At 44.5% G+C, this 24,533-nt stretch overlaps 1 protein-coding gene across 1 annotated transcript in view; it reads left to right on the top strand.

The window, feature by feature from the left end:
* CIMIP4 (ciliary microtubule inner protein 4) overlaps positions 1-24,533 on the top strand; it is a 41,992-nt gene that overhangs the window by 8,094 nt on the left and 9,365 nt on the right. The window contains 4 exon segments of the mRNA XM_020982512.2: positions 16,464-16,518; positions 18,429-18,551; positions 18,554-18,924; positions 20,281-20,422. Of these exon segments, the coding sequence (XP_020838171.1) occupies positions 16,464-16,518; positions 18,429-18,551; positions 18,554-18,924; positions 20,281-20,422 (691 nt within the window).

Here is a 24,533-nt window from a genome sequence, read left to right as displayed (position 1 = left end):
TTTTATGTTGCAATATAGTTGTTTAAAAAACACAAACAAAAAGCAGGTTCATGGGCCCCAGATGAAAAATACCTGACAATTCTTAGAGCTTTTCTGGAGCCATAAATTACTATTAGATTAGTCCATGAATTACAGTGTAATGCTCTCCTTGCATTTCCAACTTACTTGCTCTTCTTTAGCCACACTAATTCTCCCCGTCTCTCATTGTCTTCATTTCGGTGCCCCCAACCTGTCATATTACCTCTTGCCAAGCCCAGACTAGACTCCTTTGCCTCACATTAGGGCTGTCAGATAGCTGGCTCCACCCTGCCCCCCTGACTCCCCCTACTTCTCAGTCTTGTCCTGTGTGCTCTATTGGGCATCTCTATGCTGTCCTACCAGCAGCTGTGCTCACCTGTGCCCTTCTACCCCAGAACTTTGTTTTTTTGTCCAGAAGGCCTTTCTTCTTTGCAACGACAACTCCCCGCTACCCCACCTCCACCTGTCCATTGGATCCTTAATGACCCTATGACTGAATTTTCAGGTCCTTCCAGCTCTAAATATGATACATTCTGCATTCATGCATGACTTTATTTCCTTCATCATAGGTTTGTGAAATCAAATACTATAATGGATGTGAAAAAGCTTTCAAAATAGTAGGTTTGCTTTTTTCAAAAGGAGTACATGTATCTTCTGTAACCATCATATCCTTTATGATGGATTTCAGCTCCCCGTGGACTTTGTAAATGTCATTCTCCCCAAATCCAAAGATCCCTTTCCTTGGTAGAGAAAACAGCACGAGGAAGATTGAGTAATTCTGTCACCTTTGTCATCATCCAAACCACTCCCAGCAGCAGCAAAACCATGTTTTCTTTGACCTTTGTTTTACCCCAATTTCTTTATTTTTAGTTTTCAACGTTCACTTCCACAAGATTTTGAGTTCCAAATTTTCTCCCCATCCCTCCCCTTTCCTCATCCCATGATGGCCTGCATTCTGATTCCCCCTTCACCCAGTTGTTCTCCCATCTATTCCACCTCCCTCTTACCCCTTCCCCTTCTATTTTACTGCAGGGCAAGATAGATTTCTGTTTTTGTTGTTTTGTTTTGTTTTTTTGGTTGGGCAATGAGGGTTAAGTGACTTGCCCAGGGTCACACAGCTAGGGTTATGTGTCTGAGTCTGGATTTGAACTCAGGTCCTCCTGAATCCAGGACAGGTGCTCTATCCACTGCACCACCTAGCTGCCCTGTAGGATACATTTCTATACCCCTTTGCCTGTGTATCTTATTTCCCAGTTGCATGCAGAAACAATTTCTAACATTTGTTTCTAAAACTTTGAGTTCCAAATTCTCTTACCTCCTCTTTCCACCCACCCTCATTGAGAGGTCAAACAATTTGACATAGGCTATACATGTGCAGTCAAGCAAAATACTTCTATAAGTCATGTTGTGAAAGACTAACTATATTTCCCTCCAGCCTATCCTGTTCCCCATTTATTCTATTCTCTCCTTTGTCCTTGTCCCTCCTCAAAAGTGTTCACTTCTGATTAATCACTCCCCCAATCTGCCCTCCCTTCTATCATCCTTCTCTCTCTTATCCTTTTCCCCCCTACTTTCCTGTAGGGTAAGATAGATTTCCATACCCAATTGGGTATGTATATTATTCCTTCCTTAAGCCAAATCTGATGAGAGTACAATTCACTCATTCCTTCTCACCTCCCCCCACTTCCCCTCCACTGTAAAAGTTTTTTCTTCTCTCTTTTATGTGAGATAATTGACCCTATTCTACCTCTCCCTTTCTCCTTCTCCCAGTACATTCTTCTCTCACCCTTTAATTTTCTTTTTTAGATATCATCCTTTCATATTCAACTCACCCTGTGCCCTCTGTCTATATATATTCCTTCCAACTATCCTAATAATGACAGAGGTCTCATGAGTTACAAATATCAACTTTCCATGTAGGAATGTAACAGAGTTAAACTTTAATAAGTCCCTTATGATTTCTCTTTCCTGTTTACCTTTTCGTGCTTCTCTTGAGTCTTGTATTTGAAAGTCAAATTTTCTATTTAGCTCTGGCTTCTCAAGAATGCATTAAATTCCTCTACATCATTGAATACCAATTTTTTCCCCTCACCGGTTACATTCAGTTTTGCTGGGTAGGTGATTCTTGGTTTTAATCCTAGCTCTTTTGACCTCTGGAATACCATATTCCAAGCCCTCCAATCCCTTAATGTGGAAGCTGCTAAATCTTGTGTTATCCTGATTGTGTTTCCACAGTGCTTCAATTGTTTCTTTCTGGCTGCTTGCAATATTTTCTCCTTCACCTGGAAACTCTGGCATTTGGCTATAATATTCCTGGGAGTTTTCCTTTTGGGATCTCTTTCAGGAGGTCATCGGTGGATTCTTTCAATTTCTATCTTACTCTCTGGTTATAGAATATCAGGGTGGTTTTCCCTGATAATTTCCTGAAGGATGATGTCTAGGCTTTTTTTTTTTAATCATGACTTTCAGGTAGTCCAATAATTTTAAAATTATCTTTCCTGGATCTATTTTCCAGGTCAGTTTTTTTTCCGAAGAGATATTTCACATTGTCTTTTTTTTTCATTCTTTTGGTTTTGTTTTATAATTTCTTGATTTCTCATAGAGGTATTAGCTTTCATTTGCTCCATTTTAATTGTTAAGGAATTGTTTTCCTCAGTGGACCTTTTTTTCCATTTGCCCAATTCTGTTTTTTAAGGCATTCTTCTCCTCATTGGCTTTTTGGACCTCTTTTGCCATTTGGTCTAGTATATTTTTTAAGGTATTATTTTCTTCGACATTTTTTGGGGGGTCTCCTTTAGCAAGCTGTTGACCTGTTTTTCATGATTTTCTTGCATTACTCTCATTTCTCTTCCCAGTTTTTCCTCTTCTTCTCTTCTCAAAATCCTTTTTAAGCTCTTCCATGGCCTGGGACCAATTCATATTTTTCTTGGAGGCTTTGGATGTGGGAGCTTTGACTTTGTTGTCTTCTTCTGGTTGTATGTTTTGATCTTCCTTGTCACCAAAGTAAGATTCTATAGTCTGAATTATTTTCCTCTGTTTGCTCATCTTCCCAGCCAGTTCCTTAACTTTTTAACACTTTGTTAAGGTAGGGCTCTGATTCCAGCGTGGAGGGTGTACTGTCCCAAGCTTCAGGGGTTTTGTGCAGCTATTTTCAGAGATACTTCTAGGGACCTGTAAGTTTTCAGTTCTTCCAAGGTGGTATGATCTAAGGAAAAGTGTTTACTCCTCTCCTGGCCTCTGCTCTGGTCTGTGAGTGACCACAAGCACTCTTTTCTGCCCTGGAAATGAGAGAAGGGTTCTCTCTTCACTGCTGCCACAGGCTTTGCCATGCCAGCACTCCTCCTCGATTCAGAACTGCCACCCAGGACTGGACCCAGATCCAAGCATGGGCAAATCAAGAGGATCCTGCCTCAGAGCCAGCAAAGAGATCCCTGCAATCACCCTCTGATCAGCTGCTTGATCCCTTCACCATCTGTGGGCCAAGAGCTTCGGAAGCAGCCATCCCAGGGTTGTGCTAGGGCCAGGGATGGACCATGCTCCTCTCTCACCCAGGTCCACCAGACCTTTCCCACTGACCTTCTAGGTTGTCTTTGGCATTTGTGGGTTGAGAAGTCTGGCAACTGCCACAGCTCCCCTTGATTCAGTCCCCTGAGGCCTGCTCCGGGTTTACTGAGGACCTGTGTTTGACTGAGCAGCCCATGCTGAACTGTGCTCCTCTCCCAGACCTTTACAGCTCACCATCCAGTTTGTCTTGGGCTGGAAATTTGTTTCATTCTGTCTTTTTGTGGGTTCTGCTGCTCTAGAATTTGTTTAGAATCATTTTTTTTACTAGTATTTGGAGGGGTTTGGGGGAGAGCTCAAGCGAGTCCCTGCTTTTACTCTGCCATCTTGGCTCCACCCCTGACTTTTAAAAAATTTTTTCTTCTCAGCCTTCACTTGTTCTCATCCAAGGGTTAATCTCTCACAATTCCTCCTCCTTCTCTTCCATGACCCCCATCTTATTGTATCATGGGATCATAAATTTATTGCTGCAAGGGGCCCTTGAAAAGCATTCAAGACAATAGATTTCTCTCTATAATCAGACTGGAAGAGGGAGAGATTTGCCCAAGGTTATGGAGGTGATAAATAGTAGAGCAGGGAATGGAATCCAAAGGTGGCTCCCCTGAAGCCTGGTGAGTTGTTGGAGTCCAAGCTCTCTCTTTGTATCTCTGGAGCTGGGCTCTCATCACAGACACTGGGAAGTCTTGGTTATCCATTTTCTTATCCAGTTTAGGGGACTTGCCAACTAGGCTGCCAAGTGGTGTTCTTCAAGGTTGGCCAAACAGCCAACAGGTGGGCTTGGAATAGCTGCCCAAGTGCTACAGGGACTTTTTTGGGGTTATTCTTTCAAATTTTCTTTTATGATCTTTTGTATTGGTATCACCTTTATTTTCAAATGCATCCCTTCTCCCTCCCCTTAGCTAATCCCTCAGATCAAAGAATTAAAAAGAAAAGAAACAATGATGTGTCTGATAGTATATGTCTGATAGTATGTGCAAAATGTTCCACACTCATATTTCCCCACCTCTGCCCAGATGGAAGGGAAAAGCATCCTTTTTCCTCTGGGTCCCCCTGAGCTGTTCTTGATAATTACACATGATAAGCATGCCAATTGGGTAGCACACTTTCAGTGATAAGTAGATTCTCAGTTTAAGATATGGTGGATAAGGTATTACTGTACAGATCACAAGTCGAACTGATTTGTTACAGGGTGATGTTAGGGAGGTCAGCAACAGAACATCCAAAGTGCTTTGATTAAAAGACAGGAGCTAAGCTAGACTTTGACCACAGGCAAGCAGTAACCAGGGAAGTGAGTGAGTCCAACAGACCTATTATCAATATGGCTCATTGAACCCTCATTTTCCCTTTCCCTCACAGGCCCTAACTGTACTTTTGTTCAGCTCTGAAGAGTCTTATAGGATCATAAATTATATATGGAAGAGGTCTTAGGCGTCATCTAGTCTGACCCCCTTCATTTTACAGAGGAGTGAACTGAAGCTGTTATCTATATCACGAATTCCATAAAGCCATTGTTGAATCAGGGAGTTTCACAACCTGGGAAGGCCAGGCATCCCACATGCATGACAGCATGCATGTGTGAGCACATGTGTCAACAAATGCACACGTTCCCTATTCCCCATCCAAATTTTCTTCCCCTTTTTCCCCATTCACTGGGTACTACAGAGGTTACACTCTATCCAAAGCACCTAATTTCCCCACAGAGGTTCCACCCCTAATTACATCTCCCGCTCCCCACTATTCAGAGACCCAGTCCCTTATTTACTTTTGCCCTTGTTTGGGTATGCCCATATTCCTTCTGCTTGGGATGCAGATATGTTAATCTGTACCTAACCTCAGAACCCATTTGTCTATTCACCACCAATAGTGTTTTCTTATTCTAATATAGCTCCCTTTGTTCAACTTCCATCTAGCCCTTTGGATTGCATTCCTTAGGTTCCACTTGACTTTTGCGAAAGAAAAAAACTATTTCTCACATTCCCTCCCAGTTTAAATGGACTCCAATGCTATCATATTGTCATATAGGATTCAACCCCTGATTGAGTGATACGAAGAAGCAACATCTCCAATCACATATTCCACAAGTCCAAGAGAGGGTGATTTTCCCAAAGTTACATAGGCAGTAGACAACAGAACTGGAATCCTTTATCACCCCCAACCAGTGTCTCCTCCATTCTACCACCCTGCCTCTCTCAACCATAATACCACCCCTCACTCCTAGTCAAAACTAAACTCTGTGAAGGTCTAATGACCAAGCTTGGCCCCCAGAGAAGAGTCATGAGAAGGTATTTTTCCCAGGCTGCTTTGCCAAAGTGGAGGACTATAGCTTTAGAACAGTAACATCAAACTCAAATAGAAAAATGACCATGAAACTCTACATGTAGATGCTTCAGGCACATATTGACAGAAAACCAAATATGAACATTATCTATGTTTATTGTATTTTTATGTATTTTGTTAAATATTTCCCAATTAAATTTTAATCTAGTTCTGGCCACATGTGGGAGTGTTGCTGGTCCCACATGGTTGACATCTTTGATCTAGTCCATCTTCTTCATTTTTACAGATGAGGAAACTGAGATCAATTAAATGAATTGGCCAAAGAGACACAGAGAAGAAGTGATAATCAAGATTTAAACTGAGATTCCATGACTTCCAAGTTCAGGGTTCTTTACACTGTACTTTCTGAATCTCAATTAGGAAGCAGTTAGTGTAGAAGAAAGAAGACTGAACTCAGTGTTAAGAAATTGGGATTTAAGTGCTCTCTTTGGTAGTTAACCTAGCTTATAGACCTCCAGAAAATTACCCAATGTCTCTAAACCAAAATCATTTCCATGAAATGAATCTAGTGAATTGGAGTGGCTCATCTAAGGGACCTTGGAATCTGGGTTGGAGGCAGTTAAATGCTCCCAGACTTAAGGGTCCAGAGATTACCATATGCCTGGTTTCTTCTCAGTGGAACATCCAGGGGGTTGAAAGCAAGGGTTCTGCAGGAGAGGCCTAATCCTTCCTCCTAAACCTTCTTCTGCCTAGGGGAGAGTTCTGGATTTGTAGGATATTAGAATTGTATTCTGTGGGTGACATGTAAAGGAGCATCTGGTTCCCAGGTCTGATCTTCAGGACCATAACCCTTCTGACTTACTGAGGTTTTGGAGTGATCTGCATTTGAGTTGGGAAGTCCAGGATTACTTCCACTCCAAGTTTTCTTGGCTGTATACCAGAAAAGATGGTGATCACAAGAGTACTGGGCTTGTGGTGGGTTGACAGTAGTGAGGTTCAAAGGATTAGGGGATCATAGATGAACCTCAGAGATCATCTGGTCCCATCCCCTCATTTTGTAGTTGGGGAAACTGAGGCCCCATTGAGAGATTTGTCCAAGGTCACACAAGAAATGAATATCAAGTGTGGGATTTGAACCCAGGCCTGCTGACACCAGAGCCAATGTTCTTCCCATGTGATTTATGAAAGTACATTTTATATGGACAGATGAGGGGGAGTATGAGGTACACTAAGGGATTGGTGATCTTTGCAACGGGGAAGGAGCTTAGAAAGTGGCTATGCATTTTCAGAAAAGGGAGACAGCAGATAGACAAACAGGCCCAGTCTCCAAATGTAGGGGCTCTTCTGTGGCCCGCTATCTGTCAACCTGGACTCTAGATGCAGCCTTTGGTATGGTATACTATGGAGGGGAGATGTCAGCTTTGTAGAACTGGAAGATGGATGGGACCCATCAGAGTTCATCAAGTTCGGTTCATTCATTTCATATTTGCAGTAGCTCAGGCCTAGGGAGGGGAAGGGATTTGCCCAAAGTCATATAACTAGCAGAACTGAGATTTGAACCCAGGTCCCCCAATTGCAAAAATTATTATTCTGCATGTATTATATGAGGAGTTCTTAACCTGGAGTCTATGAACTTGGTTGTTGATCTTTTAAATATTTTGATAAGTATATTTCAGTATAATTGTTTTCTTTTACAATCCTATCTATTTTATGCATTTAAAAACATGAATTATTCAGAGAAGGGGTCTGTAGTCTTCATCAGATTGCCAGAGGGTGGAATCCATGACACACAAAAAAAGTTAAGATCCCCCACATGTTCCCTCTATTTTGGGTTGCCTTGGAATTTTCTGTGGTCACAACAGACATGGCCGCCAGGATGTTTCAAGGCTGAAACTCATAGCTATTTGAGAGAGGCAGATTGAAGAAGAATGTAAGAAAAAAGCTTCCTAGACTTTAGAGCCATCCAAAGTGGTATGGGCTAACTCAGGAGGTGTAGTAGTGAGCAGCCCATCCCTAAAAGTCTTTAAATGGATGTGGGTGACCATTTCTTAGAAATATTATTGAGAAGACTCTTCATCTAGTTGCTTATTTGTTCATTGTCGAAGAGGACCATGCCATCAGGAAGGTGATGCCATGACATGCAAGTGAATTGGATTTAAGTGAGGCAGGGCTGTGCAAAGTCACCAGCCTCACTTTTACCTCCAGAGCTATCTGGGTCCAGTGGACAGATATGGATCAGGATGACTGGAGATGGCCCAGGAACCATGGCCTTTTCAAGCTAAGGTCTTTAACAGGTCTCAATTTGACTGAGGCAAAACCTATTTAGTGATTAAGGCTTAATAAGAAATAAGGCAGATCATGGCCTCTTAAAAAAAAAAAAAGATCTGGGAGGGAAAGATCCTCAGGGTTTCTGGCCAAAACAGAAACAAGTGCTAAATGCATTCATTCAGAGTCAATCAAGACCTAAACAACGATCCAGTAAGGCTTAGCCAGAGACTTCTTATTGGTCAATCAGTGAGAGCTGGAGTAATTTGGGGAGCCAGAATTAAAGCTGGTCTTTAAGAGGAAAGGAAGAAAAAAGGTTCAAAGATTAAATTTTACATTCCCATTGGGCAGAGCATCCATAGGTAAGGGGTAATATCCCATGTGGACAGAGAGAGAGAAGAAAGAAAGCCAATGTTGCCCAATTCCTTTTCTACTCACAGAGGTTACTGTTTGTCCTTCATTCTTTTTTCTTTTTTTTTTTTTTTGATGAGGCAATTGGGGTTAAGCGACTTGCCCAGGGTCACACAGTTAGTGAGTCTAATGTCAGATTTGAACTCAGGTCCTTCTGACTCCAGGGCCAGTGTTCTATCCACTGCACCATCTAGCTACCCCTTGTCCTTCATTCTTGAAGAGAACCATGATGTCAAGGAAGGTGATGCCATGGATTCACTTGCATGTCATGTCATCACCTTCCTCAATCTAGTAGTGGTTGAACTAAATGCCCTCTGAAGATCCTTACAACAATTTTCAGTTCTGTAAGTTGGCAGGTGTATGGTTGTGTAGACAAGTGGTTGATATCATTATAGGAAGATTCCACTAGAGGGAGTGGTGAGATTCAGTTATCCTGGCAGATGGTGGCCCTAACATCCGAGGCACAACTTCAATGTGTACTCAGTCCATTCAGTCACACTGTTAGCCTGAAATATGTAAAATGGGTTGATATACCTTTGCTTGGAGAGGGAGGACAAGAAGGCTTTGTCTCAGAAAGTTGAGGGGGGGGGGGAGAATTCCAACCGATTGTCTGAGTGAGAGTCTGTGTTTAAGCCTAGCTCTTTGTCATCACCTCCAAACAACAAGAAATACACCAAACAGGGTGGGAGAACAATCACAAAACACAAATATCAGCTAGGAAAAGAACTCATCACAAGAAGACCTGGAAAAATAACGCACAAAGTGACTGGGGGAAAAAAAAAAGAATAAACAGCCAAAAAGAAGCTCCAATATCATGAACAACCATCATAGAATAAAAGAAAGTGATATTCAAACCCCAGCAACAGGGATGAGAATCAAGAATAATAATGAAACAACTGCAAAAATCTCCCAAATTGTTTAGAAGATCCATAAAGGAAGTAATGGAAGACATAAGGATGGAAATCAAAGCATTCATAGAACTACTTAAAAAGACAAAAAAAAAAGAAGTTACATCACTTTATAGAATAATGGAAAATTTCCCGAAAACAGTAGGTTTTCTGGGGGAAAAAAAGTAGAAGATTTAGAACTCAAAACTGCAGAGGTAGGAGAAAAAAAAAGATCAGAATCAAATCAAAAGACTGCAGGATTAAAATACCTGAACTCTCCATAAGCCATAACAACTAGTCTTGAAGACATTCAGAAGGTGGCAAAAAAAAACCCCAACAACTCTGAAGATGACCATTCCTTCAGAAAAACACAATGAAATAAAAAGTCTGAAGATCCTATTGGAAACAAGGCAAAGAACAGATTGACAGGACTCACATAAGTTATCATCTCACCCAGAAACATTGTACAGTGCCAAAGTTTCAACATTAAACAAGTCTTGCGATCAACCTGGAAGAAGCCCTCTACATATATAGAGAGGACAAAAGTCCAAATTGCACAACACTATTTCTTATCTCAAAAAAAAAAAAAGGAAGAACTAGAATGCTACTTCAAAAAGTAAAAGAAGTTAGTGCCCCCTCTTGCAAAGTGGAATGTCATTATCAATTAAAAAGTCTTTGATTTCAGCAAAAGGGAGAAATTTGCATTATCACTGCTGAAGGAACAAATGGTAAGACATATATTTGACATGAAAATCACCAAACAGAAGTAACTCCAGAAAAGTAAACAAAGGCCATTTACACAACCAAAACCCAAGCAAATAACTGTGTTTACACACTTCAAGTACTGGGCAAGGCTATTGAGTTTCAAAACCTGAAATTGAAAGGAAAAAATAAAGAGAACTCAAGGTGGGGGGCAGGGAAGGGGGGAGGGAGGGAGAGAGAGAGAGAGACAGAGAGAAACAAGTTACTAGAAGAAAAGGGGAAAAGGAAAAGAGAACTCAAAAACTGAATTAATAGTTCTTAGATGTCACACAAGAGAGCGGGGGGTGATAGAGAGGAGGGCAGATTGGGAAAGGGGGTAATCAGAAGCAAATACTTCTGAGGAGGGACAGAGTCAAAAGAAAGAATAGAATAAATGGGAGGGCAGGATAGGATTAAGGGAAATAGAGTTAGTTTTTCACAACATGTCTACTAAGGAAGTGTTTTGCATAACTGCACATGTACAACCTATATTGAGTCGCTTCCCTTTTCAATGAGGGTGGGTGGGAGGAAGGGAGAAAATTTGGAACTCAAAGTTTTAAAAACTCATGTTTTTAAAAAAATCTTTTCACATGCAACTGGGAAATAAGAAATACAGGAAATGGGGTACAGAAGTCTATCCTGCTCTACAGGAAAATAGAAGGGGAAGGGGATAAGAGAAGGGAGGGGGGAGAGATAGAAGAGAAGGCAGACCAGGGGAAGGGGTATTCAGAATGCATGCCATCTTGGGGTGGGGGGAGGGGTGAGAAATTTGGAACTCAAAAACTTGTGGAAGTGAATATTGAAAACTAAAAATAAATAAATTTATATTTAGAAATAGATGTCACAAATAAAGTTCACTCAAAAAGGTGGCCAAGATGGAAAGGAAGGGGAAGGAATCAGAAAGACTTTCTTTTAGATAAGCAAAGGAGGAGACGAAACACTCCTGCTTTCAAAATCTTGCCCTGATCGGTAGTCATCAAAACAACAAAGGCAGAATATCCACTGACTTCAGAATTATCCTAAAGCGTAAATGGAGGGGAGGAGGAAAGAGAAGTCCAGCAAAGGGAACTGAAAGGCATCTCGGGAGGGAGGGAGAAAGTGAAGGGGAAGGATGAAAGAGAATTCTGCATCACATTATTAGTTGCATCAAGAAGAGGAAGGATGCCAGTCCCTTGCTTCCTAAAAGCTTCATATTGTGTGAGAATCAAAGAGAAAACATCTGTGTACCAAGCCCACGGAGGTAGATTAACATCTAGGGCAGCCTAAAAGGAGAAAGGTAAAGCTTCTAAATTTAGAACTGGAAGGGACCTTTGGGGCCATCTAGTCTAACACCCTTATTTGACAATTGAGGAAACTGATTCTGAGAGAAGTTAGTTTGTCCAAGGTCCTATAGATAACAAGTGGCAGAAACAAGATTTGAACCCAGGTCTTCTGAGTCCAAACTTAGTACCATATACACTGCACACCACGTTGGGAGTTTGATGGATTGAATTAATATTTCTTAGAAAAGGGCAAGGGAGATTAATTTGAAATAAAAGATAATGTGATGGATGGTGAAACAGAGAAATCTGAAGTATATTATTATTTGGGAGAGGGAGAAAGAGAGAGAGAAGCAGAGAGACAGAAAGAAGGAGACAGAGAAAACCAAAGATAGAGAAGAGACAGAGAGAAAAGGGGAGAGACAGAGACACAGAGAGACACATAAACACTGAGAGACAGAATCAGAGACACAGAGAGAGGCAGAGAAAGACAGAAACATAGAAACAGAGAGAGAGAGAAAGAGACAGAGGGAAAAGGGGAGAGACAGAGACAGAGAGATACATAAACGCTGAGAGACAGAATCAGAGACACAGACACAGAGAGAGGCAGAGAAAGAGACAGAGACATAGAAACAGAGAGAGCGAAAGAGACAGAAGGAAAAGAAGAAAGGAGGGAGAGAGGGCAGAATCAGTCAGTCAGACTTGAGCAGTGTCTGACTGGAGACTATAATCTCATTACTGTAAGCATACCTCTTGAGACCTGATGCTGATTTTAAAAGGGGAAAAATAATACAGAGAGGCAATGCTGTGTACTGCTTAGAGTCAAGAACATAGTTTGAATCTTGCCTCAGAAACATACTAATTCTATGATCCTGGGCAAATCACTTCACTTCCTCAGTTTCCTCATGTGTAAAATTAGCCCAGATGCCCTCTGAGGTCCCTTCTAGAACCACATCTAGGGTCAAATGAACCAAGAGAATAAACATCCTGGCTGAACTCCTCATATTCTGCTCTGGTCACACCATATCATTTGAGGAAGAACCCAGGTTGCTGAACCATGTAGAAAAGCATGTAGCCAGGGTGGTTAGAGAGCTGGAGATTGTCCTACCTGATATTCCACTAGAAGATTTTCTTTTTAAATCTGGAGAAGAGGGAATTTAGGGGGCAATGATGATTCTGTTCAGGCTTGAAGGGCTGAACAAGGATTTTCTGTGTGTTTTCAGAGGTCAGAATGAGAAAGAGTGGGGGGAGATTACAGAGACAGATTATTTAGTCTCAGGTAGGGAAAGCTTCCTAAGATTCCCAAACATCCCAAAGGAGAAAGGGCTGCCCTGGGAGGTATGGGTCCTATTAGATTATAGGTGGTACCCTCATTGGAAACATTGAGGCCAAAGCCTCTATGACCATTTACCAGATAGATGCTCATTGATTGGACTTGACTTGAGATCTCTGCACAGAGTGTATTCTATGCTGGCACAGTTTGGGCTAGGCATACTCTGAGGTCCCTTCCAATCCTGGAATCCTGATTATTCTCTTGAATTAATGAATAGTTAGCTGACACTCCAAATTGCAAGGTTCAATAAATGCCATGATCGATTGCCCCCTTAAGTAAATGGCATGAGATCTTTGTCATTTATTTAACTTTGATTTCTAGTCTGGGTCATGTCATTTCACTCAGTCTGGGTGTATTTCTTTCTAGGAAAAAGGTGTACACAGGGCCACCTGAGCTGAGGCGGGGCTCTTCTAGGACAGGGGTCCCTGACAGTACTGCTTAGAGGGATCTACTTGCATCACTGATGGCTTCTGAGGATCATCCTAGGGGGATGGTTTTTTAGTGATAGGAACCCAACAATCCTAGTAAGTCAAAGAGGAGCTATGACCGTCCATGGCTAGAAATCCCACACAGATGAAATCATGAGAGAGAGCCTGGTTCAGGAGAAAGAGCAGGGGCTCTGAAGGCAGAGGACCTCGGTTCAAATCCTGCCTCTAATACCAACCTATATAACCTTGAACAAGTCATTCAACTTCCTTGGTCCTCAATTACCTCATCTTGGACTTGGTGATGACACGTCTCTTTTTTTTTTTCAGTTAGGCAATGAGGTTAAGTGACTTGCCCAGGCTCACACAGCTAGTAAGGGTTATATGTCTGAGGCCGAATTTGAACTCAGATCCTCCTGAATTCAGGCCAGTGCTCTATCCGCTGCGCCACCTAGCTGCCCCATTGATAATGACTTCTAAGGACCCATCCAACCTTAGATCTATGATCCTATGAGTCATTCAGATCAACCAATAAATATTTATTAAGCACCTACTGTATGCTAGACACTGGGCTGGGAAATATAGACAAAAAGTTAAACAATTCCTGCCCTCAAGGAGCTTGCATTCTATTGGGGCAGGTAAGCATAGACGGATAGAAAAGAGATGCGGAATACAAGCAGTAATTTTGTTGGGAAGGAACTAGTAGTTCGGAGGGAATCTGGAAAAGCCTTTGGGAATATGGAAATATGGAAATAGGTTTTGCATGATTTCATGTGTATAATTGATATCATACTGCTTGCCTTCTCAGTGGGTAGGGAAGGGGATGGAGGGAGAGAGAATTTGAAATGATATATTTTTTAAACAGATTACTAAAATCATAAATTAGAAACAAAACAATAAATAAATAAGAAGATGGAAGCCTTGAAGGGGGTGTGGTAATAGGTCAAATGACTATAGTGTCTCGCTCTTTGAATTTCATACTTAGTGGGGCTAATGCCAGGTATTAACTCACATTAGATTGTGAGCTCTTTGAGAACAGGGACTGTCTTGTGTCTTTCTTTGTATCCCCAGTGCTTAGTACAGAATCTGAAATATAGTAGGTGCTTCATAAATGCTTACTGTTTGGTTAAGAAAAAGAAAAGCCTCATGTAAAAGGAGGCTCTAGAGCTAAGTCTTGAAGGAGAGAGGAATTCTAAGAGGTTCATTCCTGGAGGTAATTCATTCCTGGCATCAGGGGATTGGGGGAAGAGGTGTAAATTTCACTGTTTCAGGGCGGCTAGGTGGTGCAGTGAATAGAGCACCAGGCCCTGGAGTCAGGAGGATCTGAGTTCAAATCTGACCTCAGACACATAACACTTCCTAGCTGTGTGGCTCTGGGCAAAGCACTTAACCCCAATTGCCTCACTGAAAAAAAAAAGGGGGGGAGAGAAAAAAAAATTTCATTGTTTCACAGTAAATGCTTCCGGAAAATGTCTCTTGCCTGGGGTGCTGTAGGGTGGGGCAAAGGCTCATCGGCTGGGCAGAGTTTGGCCACCAGGTGGTAATTGCAATAGTCTGCTGGAGGAAATGGAATTGAAACCTAAACTCTGAATACATGCTGCCCAGCACCGAATCATATGCTTTGAGATCTAGGAGGCAAGGAAGCACCAAGTTAAGCCATTTACAGATATTATCTCATTTACCTTCATAATGACCCCAGTGGTAAGTGACTTTAAAGGTCCCCTAGTCCAAACCTCTATTTTTATACATGAAAACAAACAATTTGCAACAAGACTCGGGAGTTAACTGATTAGCTCAAGATGTCACAGACAGTCAGTCAGTGGTCAAGATGGGTGGAACACAAGACCAGACCTGCTGATTCCAAGTCCAGATACCATAGACAGAACGGGCTGCTGTAAGGAAAATTTGAGAAGAGGTCAGAGCAGAAATCAAAGCAACCAGCTGACAGATCAGCAGCAGGATTACACAAGCAAAGACAGTGGAAGACAAAAGGCAGTCTCTACTATAATTTATAATGAGCCTCCTTAAGCCCCCCTGAGGCTAAGTCCTCCCTTTTGGGGGTGGGTCACTTTGGCTTCCCTGGTTGGAATCAATGAGTCTTGAATTTCCCTAAATTGAATTAAATGTCCCAAGGTCAAGAGCCCAATCATCAGGACCCAATGCAGGAGGCAGCTGTCTGGATTCTGCTCCAGGATTCTCACCTTTCATTCCTTTGCGACCTTCTTGTTAACACTGAAACAGGAGAGGTTATTTTGAGCTCAGCCTGGTCAAGCTACCACCTCCTTTCTATGATCCAGGCATGGAAAAGGGAAAGTTTTCTCCTTTAGAGCAGCTCTGGCGCTTTCCCCCCACTGCTCTTTCTCACCCTACAATTCAGCACCCAGCTAAACTTTGCTAGGAATCTGATCAATATCGAAGTTCAGACTTCAAGGAGGGAGGGGTGTATGCGGCAGCTGAGTTGTGGGGAGCTGGAGAGCAGCAGCATCTCCCCAGATCTGAGGCAATCGGTGGATGGGATTTTAATGTAAGGAGAGTCCAGGTGTCAGGGCTGGAATCCCTAAACCAGGTAATATGACTCTAAGGTCTGAGGGGAGGGCAAGAGAGTAAGGGTGGGGCAGCTAGGTGGCACAGTGGATAGAGCACCGGCCCTGGAGTCAGGAGGACCTGAGTTCAAATGCAACCTCAGACACATGTTACTCACTAGCTGTGTGACCCTGGGCAAAAAAAAAAAAAAAAAAGGAGTAAGAGAGGTCTCTGTGGCAAAGAAGGGAAGCTCTAAGGGACACTTATTTGTCTGGCACCCTGGATTTGTGGTTCTCCGTGTTAGTAGAAAGAGAACTAGACAGTGAGTCAGGAGAGGCCAAGGTGTGAATCTTGGAGGCTTCACTTACTGCTTATGAAGCCATAGGCAAATCACTTCCCTTTTCTCATCTGTGAAATGGGGGGTAACAATATCTATACAGAGTTGCTGTGAAGTATCTTAGAAGCTTTAAGGGAAAGGGAATGAGCATTTATTAAGCACCTACAGTTTACCAAGCACTGTGTTAAGCACTCTACAAATATTGTCTCATTTGATTCCCACAACAACCCTGGAAGGTAAGTGTTATTATTACAGAGGCCAAATGACTTGCCCAGAAAGTCAACCAGGATCAAGGGTGTCTGAAGCTAGATTTGAACTTGGGTCCTCCTGACTCCAGGCACAAACACTCTCTCCACTGCTCCCCCAGCTGCTAGAGAAGTGAGGACTCTTTGTATCGGTTTGTAATCTTCCTATTGTCATTGACAGGATTTGGATCTGGATGTACATGACACAGAGAAAAAAGGAGCAGGCCATGCCACAGGTAGGAGGTATAGACAAGAGGTCAGGTGTAGGCAAGAAGCTAATTCTTGCTGTGAGAGCTGCTGGGGATATTGTAGGGCTTCCCTATCCTCTGATAAGTGCCCCTATTTCTGCCTGTATCTGTACAAGCTGGTCCTTTCCCCCTCTCCACCATGATCCTGCCACCCCAAACAAGATGGCCCTAGGTCATTAAGGGGATTGTTGGCCAGCTAGATGAAGGCAGTCAGAGCTAGGGCCTATTCGCTCCCTAGGACAAAGGGTCTGAGCCCCCAGTGAAGCGGGTAAAGTCTACTCATTTAATAACTAGGCAGCATTTGTCTAAGTTCACTGTGCCAGGACAAAAGTGAAGCAGGCCTACCCTCAAGGAGATTCCATTCGACAAGAGAACCCACCACCTTCATTGATAAGTACTTAACATAAGGCCTTGTGGTGAGGGACTTCGGACTTTGAGATGACACAGGCATCCTTTGCTGCCATCATGGGACCAAGGGATTGCAATGTCATCCCAAAACTCCACCCAAATCCTTCAACCCTGAGCCCGCTCCCACCCCCCACCCTCTCCAACACACACTCACACGACACCCCTGAAATGGCCTGGGCTTGGCCAGACCCGTCAGTCATGGGGCTTAGTGGGTTGCTCCCATTACAAGGATGTACATGCAAAATAAATAATGCCCCTCACCACACTCATACCTTCCTAAAGGAAGGAAAGACTTTTGGGCTGGCCAGGTTTGCTCTAAGAGATTACGTGGACACTCTGGGAGAATTCAATCTCAAAAAGACGAAAGTTTGATCACTACCTATTGTTTCCAGGACAAGGGATTTAGCAGGTTCCCTGCTAAATGAACCCGATGCCCAGGATCAAATCCTGACTGGTTCCCTCCCCCACCCCCAACCCCCCCCCCCACCCGGTTTAACAAGACAGATCTAGAGGAAGGAGATTCCCTAGGCTCGTCTCTCTTGTTTTTTTGTTTTTTGTTTTTTGGTTTTTGGTTTTTTTAGGTAATTGGGGTTAAGTGACTTGCCCAGGGTCACACAGCTAGTAAGTATTAATTATCTGAGGCCGGATTTGAACTCAGGTCCTCCTGAATCCAGGGCCAGTGCTCTATCCACTGTGCCATCTAGCTGCCCCTGAGGCTCTTCTCTCTTCACCACCACCTAGTGCTTGGCTCAAGGCTGGTACATAAGATGGCATTCAATAAATGTTTCTTATATTGGACCATGCCAGAAGTGAGACAGTTGAGAGGCCATGGGATTCTGTGGAAGGTGCAACTTGACTAGCGATGCAGTCCAGAAGCTGCCACTTAGCACCTGCAGGACCTTGGATAAGTCACTATCCCATTGCCTGCCATATGGAGATAAATGCTTGATTAATAAATAAATCAAAAGTTGCAGAAAGGTAGATTTGGGGCAGATATAAGGAAAAACTTCATAACCTTAACATCAATACGTGGAATAAGCTTACCCTCGTGGGAGTCTTCCAAAAACGGTCAGAAGACCAATTGTTGGTGAGGTTGCAGATCTGCCCAGGTGCAGGTCAGGCTAGATGGCCACTGAGATCCTGTCACCTCAGAGATTCTGAGATTCTGTGACTTCAATTATATTTTTCTCCCTTTTCTCTTTTTCCCCTTCTTTCTCTCTTCTCTCTCTTCTCTCAACTCTTTCCCCCTTTTCTCTCTGTCCTATGCCATCTTTTTTTCCTTCCTCCCTTTTTCTTCTCATTCTTTCTCTCCTTCTCTTCCTTCCGTTTTCTTCTCATTCTTTCTCTCCCTGTAATGCCTTTTCTTCTGTCTGTTCTTATCTCCTCTTCTCTCTGTGCTCCATCGTCTCCCCCCTTTACATCTCCCTCTTTGTCTACCTGTTTGTGTCTCTACTTTTCTGTCTTTGTCCCTAATCCTCATTTATCTATAGCTGTGGCCCGTGGGTCCAGGCCTCTAATAAACAGCCAGAGATTGTCCCAGAAAGACAATGGCCGTCAGTCCTGGAGAGGACCCAAGACTCCTTTGGACCAATCCCATTCCAAGAGCCAGTCACCATCCCCTCTGGCACTCCCCCAACAAGAGACATCATTGAGAAAAGTGGTAACCGGCTGAGGACAACTCATTCTGGAGAATCAAGGTTGAACACTGGGTCATCTGATGGGAGGGATATCACCAGTCAGGGGACAGTCACCCCCAGGAAACATGGGTCAAGAGGCTCCTCTCGGTCAAGCTGGATGAGCTCAAGAGAGGAGTTGCGTTCTTCCAAGGGAGCAGAGGATTGCAGGGTACCTAAGGCTGAACGGGATGACAGTTCTGGTACTGAGTGCCAGTCTGGTGTGGTTGGCAGAAACGCCAGCTGCGTCCCCAGCAATATCCGGCACAAGTTTGGGAGCAACACAGTGGACCAGCTGGTGACTGAGGAGCAGGTATCACCTCGGGCATTCTTCGGTCTGGGCAGGGGAGAATGAGAGGGCCAAGGATCAGTGGCGGGGGATGGCAGTGAAGGGACCTGCTTGAAAGATGAAGTGGCCCTTGGAGCACGGAATGGCAGAGCCGGGAGGGTCAGAGAACAGGGAATGGCAGAGCTGGGAGGGTCAGAGAACAGGGAATGGCAGAGCTGGGAGGGGCCTTAGAATATGGAATGGCAGAGCTGGGAGGGGCCTTAGAACATGGAATGGCAGAGCTGGGAGGGGCCTTAGAACATGGAATGGCAGAGCTGGGAGGGGCCTTGGAACATGGAATGTCAGAGCTGGGAGGGATCTTAGAACATGGAATGTCAGAGCTGGGAGGGGCCTTAGAACATGGAATGGCAGAGCTGGGAGGGGCCTTAGAACATGGAATGGCAGAGCTGGGAGGGTCAGAGAACAGGGAATGTCAGAGCTGGGAGGGATCTTGGAACATGGAATGGCAGAGCTGGGAGGAGCCTTAGGACAAAGAATTCCTGAACTAATCTGCACTTTAGAGAGTGTCAGTGCTGAGAGGGTCATAGGACATGGAACGTCAGAGCTGGGAGGGTCAGAGAACAGGGAATGTCAGAGCTGGGAGGAGCCTTAGAACATGGAATGGCAGAGCTGGGAGGGGCCTTAGAACATGGAATGGCAGAGCTGGGAGGGATCTTAGAACATGGAATGTCAGAGCTGGGAGGGTCATAGGACATGGAATGTCAGAGCTGGGAGGGTCAGAGAACAGGGAATGTCAGAGCTGGGAGGGATCTTGGAACATGGAATGGCAGAGCTGGGAGGAGCCTTAGGACAAAGAATTCCTGAACTAATCTGCACTTTAGAGAGTGTCAGTGCTGAGAGGGTCATAGGACATGGAATGTCAGAGCTGGGAGGGTCAGAGAACAGGGAATGTCAGAGCTGGGAGGAGCCTTAGGACAAAGAATTCCTGAACTAGTCCGTACTTTAGAGAACAGTCAGTGCTAAAAGGGTTATAGAACATAGAATGGCAGAGCTGGGAGGGGCCTTAGAACAGGGAGTGTCAGAGCTGACAGGAGCTTCAGGACAAGAAATTCCTGAACCAATCTGCACTTTAGAGAGTGTCAGTGCTGAGAGGGTCATAGGACATGGAATGTCAGAGCTGGGAGGGTCAGAGAACAGGGAATGTCAGAGCTGGGAGGGTCAGAGAACAGGGAATGTCAGAGCTGGGAGGGTCAGAGAACAGGGAGCGTCAGAGCTGGGAGGGTCAGAGAACAGGGAGCGTCAGAGCTGGGAGGGGCCTGAGACTGGCAGGAATTCCTAGGCAGATGCAGGGCGTGACACTCTGCTCTACCCTCATCCCAGGCTCGAAGGGCCATATTTGAAGTGATTGAGGGACAGAAGCGGGTGAGCAGCCATGTGAGCAAGACTCGGAATTCGATGGAATCCTCAGCGTTTGCAGATTATTATGAGCTGGGATACCATATGAGATCCAACATATTCCAAGGTCAGAGGGTGGCTATAACTGGGGTAAGAAAAGAGGCCTCTGGGCAAGGGCAGGGGGAAGGAGAAAGAAAATGAGAGCCACAGACTGTTCCTAAGTGTTCATTGTTTCCTCAAAATCAAGGTCATGGGGACCTGGACTGAGTAAGCACTTTCCATCTGTGATCTCCTGAACCCAGGTTATCATAGACAAGGATAACCAGTTCTATTGAAAGACCACTGACGCCAAAATGGCTAGACATGTGCTCTCAGGGCAATTCTGCCACTAGCTCATTGTGAGACCTTGGGCAAGTCACCTCTCTCAGCAGCAGGCAGTTTCTTCCACTGTATGGTTAGTGATCATATTGACAATTGTCTACAGAGACTTTTGAAAAATGAGTTTGCAAATCTTTCCCTAGCAAAGACACTCTCAATGTTCATAAACACGCACATCTCACCTCATGCTGAACTTTTCCCCTTTCCCTGCAAGTCTTATTCATGGCCCATTCCCTACCTAGTGCTCCCTAGTCACTGGTCCCTGTCCCCCTAAGCCACCCAAAATAGCCAGACTGAGGCTGTAGAGAGTGGGGTACTGCGTGGCCAAGAGACTAGCTATCTTACCTGTCCTCAAAACTCAGGCTATTTCCTCATCTGTAAAATTAGGGGATTGGACAAAATGATTCCTCAGGGTCCCTGCTACCTCTGGCATTGCATGTTCTAAGGTCCCCTCCAGCTCTGACCTTCTCTATTTTGAATCTCTCCCAGCTCTAACATTGCATGTTCTAAGGTCCCTTCCAGCTCTAGCATTGCATGTTCTAAGGTCCCCTCCAGCTCTGACCTTCTCTATTTTAAATCTCTCCCAGCTCTAACATTGCATGTTCTAAGGTCCCTTCCAGCTCTAGCATTGCATGTTCTAAGGTCCCTTCCAGCTCTAGCATTGCATGTTCTAAGGTCCCTTCCAGCTCTAGCATTGCATGTTCTAAGGTCCCTCCAGCTCTGACCTTCTCTATTTTAAATCTCTCCCAGCTCTAACATTGCATGTTCTAAGGTCCCCTCCAGCTCTGACCTTCTCTATTTTGAATCTCTCCCAGCTCTAACATTGCATGTTCTAAGGTCCCTTCCAGCTCTAGCATTGCATGTTCTAAGGTCCCTTCCAGCTCTAGCATTGCATGTTCTAAGGTCCCTTCCAGCTCTAGCATTGCATGTTCTAAGGTCCCCTCCAGCTCTGACCTTCTCTATTTTAAATCTCTCCCAGCTCTAACATTGCATGTTCTAAGGTCCCTTCCAGCTCTAGCATTGCATGTTCTAAGGTCCCTTCCAGCTCTAGCATTGCATGTTCTAAGGTCCCTTCCAGCTCTAGCATTGCATGTTCTAAGGTCCCTTCCAGCTCTAGCATTGCATGTTCTAAGGTCCCCTCCAGCTCTGACCTTCTCTATTTTGAATCTCTCCCTGACCTAACATTGCATGTTCTAAGGTCCCCTCCAGCTCTGACCTCTATTTTGAATCTCTCCCAGCTCTAACATTGCATGTTCTAAGGTCCCTTCCAGCTCTAGCATTGCATGTTCTAAGGTCCCTTCCAGCTCTAGCATTGCATGTTCTAAGGTCCCTTCCAGCTCTAACATTGCATGTTCTAAGGTCCCTCCAGCTCTGACCTTCTCTATTTTAAATCTCTCCCAGCTCTAACATTGCATGTTCTAAGGTCCCTTCCAGCTCTGACATTGCATGTTTTAAGGTCCCTTCCAGCTCTAGCATTGCATGTTCTAAGGTCCCTTCCAGCTCTAGCATTGCATGTTCTAAGGTCCCCTCCAGCTCTGACCTTCTCTATTTTAAATCTCTCCCAGCTCTAACATTGCATGTTCTAAGGTCCCCTCCAGCTCTGACCTTCTCTATTTGAAATCTCTCCCAGCTCTAACATTGCATGTTCTAAGGTCCCCTCCAGCTCTGACCTTCTCTATTTTGAATCTCTCCCAGCTCTAAGGTCCCTTTTTATAAGGTTCCTTTAAGCTCTGATGCTCCATTCCCTAAGAACCCTCCCAGATCTAACATTTTGTGTTCCAACTAACATCAAGTCTATGAGTCATTGGCAGCACGCACTGGCATCATGGTGTAACAGATAGAGAACATGCCTCAAAATCGGCAAGACCAGGGCTCACGTCTTCTCTCCAGCCCATATTTGGCTGTGTCACCCTGAATAAGTCACTTTACCTGTGTCCCAAGAACTTTCTAAGTCTCAGAGGAGGTACTGCCCTGCATAGGCACTGACTGATCACCATCTGTCCAGTTCATCGAGATTGATGATGTCACGGGCTGTTCCAAAAACCCAATGAAGGAGTCACTGCATTGTACTCAGACCCTCCAAGGCCCTTAGGAGCTCACTCACAGCCCAGCAGATGCATGGGGTTTCAGATCGCACACCCAAGGGTTCTACGTAGCATGATACTCTAGAACCAGCTCTGGCCTTGGGCCTCGGACCTCGGCTTGTGTCTGATCTCCGTCTTGTTTTGTCCACTCCCTCTGTTCTCTTGTTTGACTTATGGCTTGTCTGTGATGATTTGATCGACGTATGCCCCCAGTCTCCAGGGCTCGCCTGTCAGCCCTCCCTGTTCTCCAGGAGCGCCACTCTAACAATCTTCTTTTGGGGAAAAAACTGGGCCTCTGGAGTTCACACACTGATCACCTTCCTGACGTCCCTCCAGACTACCAAAGCCCCACAGAGTTCGGCAAGCATCAGTGGCCTCTCTTGCCATTCTGATTCTTGCATCTCACTCTGCTTCCCCGGTCCTAGAGTGTAATGAAGATGCATAAATACTTAAAGCTTATGAGCTACGGTGTCTGTGGTCTTCCTCACTGTCGGCCGTCGCCACTTCCAGCTAGGTCTCTAGTCCGGTTCCAGCCTGCCTCTGGTCCCTCCAGGATTTGTTGCTCATTTTCTTCTCTCTCTCCCTTCCTCCCCACCCCAACACACATATGCACCCACCAGACTCCTTGAAGGCAGCCTGGTTTTGTGTTTCTTGGTTTTGTATCTTCAGAGCCTAGCATAGTAAGATTTCCCTTGTCTGTAACAGGTACTTTGTGAATTGAATGAAGCGACCATGGGCTGGGAGCACACATAACCAACCTTGTTAATAGCGTGTATAAAATTAGAGTAAGCAGGTTCAGAGGCAGAAAGGGCTTGAAGGAGTCTCCTAGAAAAACTCATGAGCTAAAGTGAGAGAAGCAGGATCAGATAGGGAGTTAGGGTTAGACAAGGTGATTAGGGGTATGGTTAGAAATAGGGAATTAGGGTTAGAAGCACAATTGGACCCAGAATTAGGGATAATATTTGGGATAGCTAATCTCTGCTCAAGTGTTCTTTTTCTGTAAAATGAGGGGAATTATATTTACAGCTCCTGTCTCAGGATCAAATGAATGCAAGGCCCTGTAGGAATGCTGGTTACTATTATCATTATTACTGATCCTCATTAAATGCAAATTTAACCTTTGCTATGAGGGTACCCCCTTCAGCTCCCGCAATCTCTAGTTAACTTTCTGCTGTGACTCCCCGAGGATGGGAAGGTTGCTCTATCAAAGACCGTGAGCCTGGGTGCCAGCTTGGAGCACCCTGTCTTTCCTTACCTCTCCCTTCCAGGGCTAGATTGTAAGCGACTTGAGAGCAGGGGTTGTTTTGTTTCTGGCTTTGTAGCCCCTGTGCCTAGCACACAGTCAGTGCTTAATAAATGCATCTTGACTGGCTGTTTGATCCTGTCAAGCGCCAGCGGCTTGTACCAGAGCACGGCTAAATATCATTCCCTGTGTGGTAACTTGGGTCCTCAGTGTTATCCCACGTGGCCTGTTATGAGCGTATGGTGCTTTTGTTTGTAACGTTAAGCAGGCTCGTTTTAAGGGCTGATCTGAGTGGCTCTGGCTAACATCTCCTCCTTCCCTCTAACCCCTCCTTCTGATGGAGAATCACAAAATCTCTGAGCTGGAAGGCACATCGGTGGCCGAGTCCAACTTGTCACCTGAACAAGCTTCCCCTCTGCGATAGCCCAACAAAGGGGGCACCCAGCTTCTTCTAGAAGACCTCCAATGGGGCAGCTAGGTGGCACAGTGGATAGAGCACCGGCCCTGGAGTCAGGAGGACCTGAGTTCAACTC

The sequence above is a fragment of the Phascolarctos cinereus genome, unplaced genomic scaffold (genome assembly GCF_003287225.1).
Source record: "Phascolarctos cinereus isolate Bilbo 61053 unplaced genomic scaffold, phaCin_HiC Scaffold_1;HRSCAF=81, whole genome shotgun sequence".
NCBI lineage: Eukaryota > Metazoa > Chordata > Mammalia > Diprotodontia > Phascolarctidae > Phascolarctos > Phascolarctos cinereus.
Note: the sequence above shows the minus strand (reverse complement) of the source record. Positions and strands in the feature narration are given on the sequence as shown.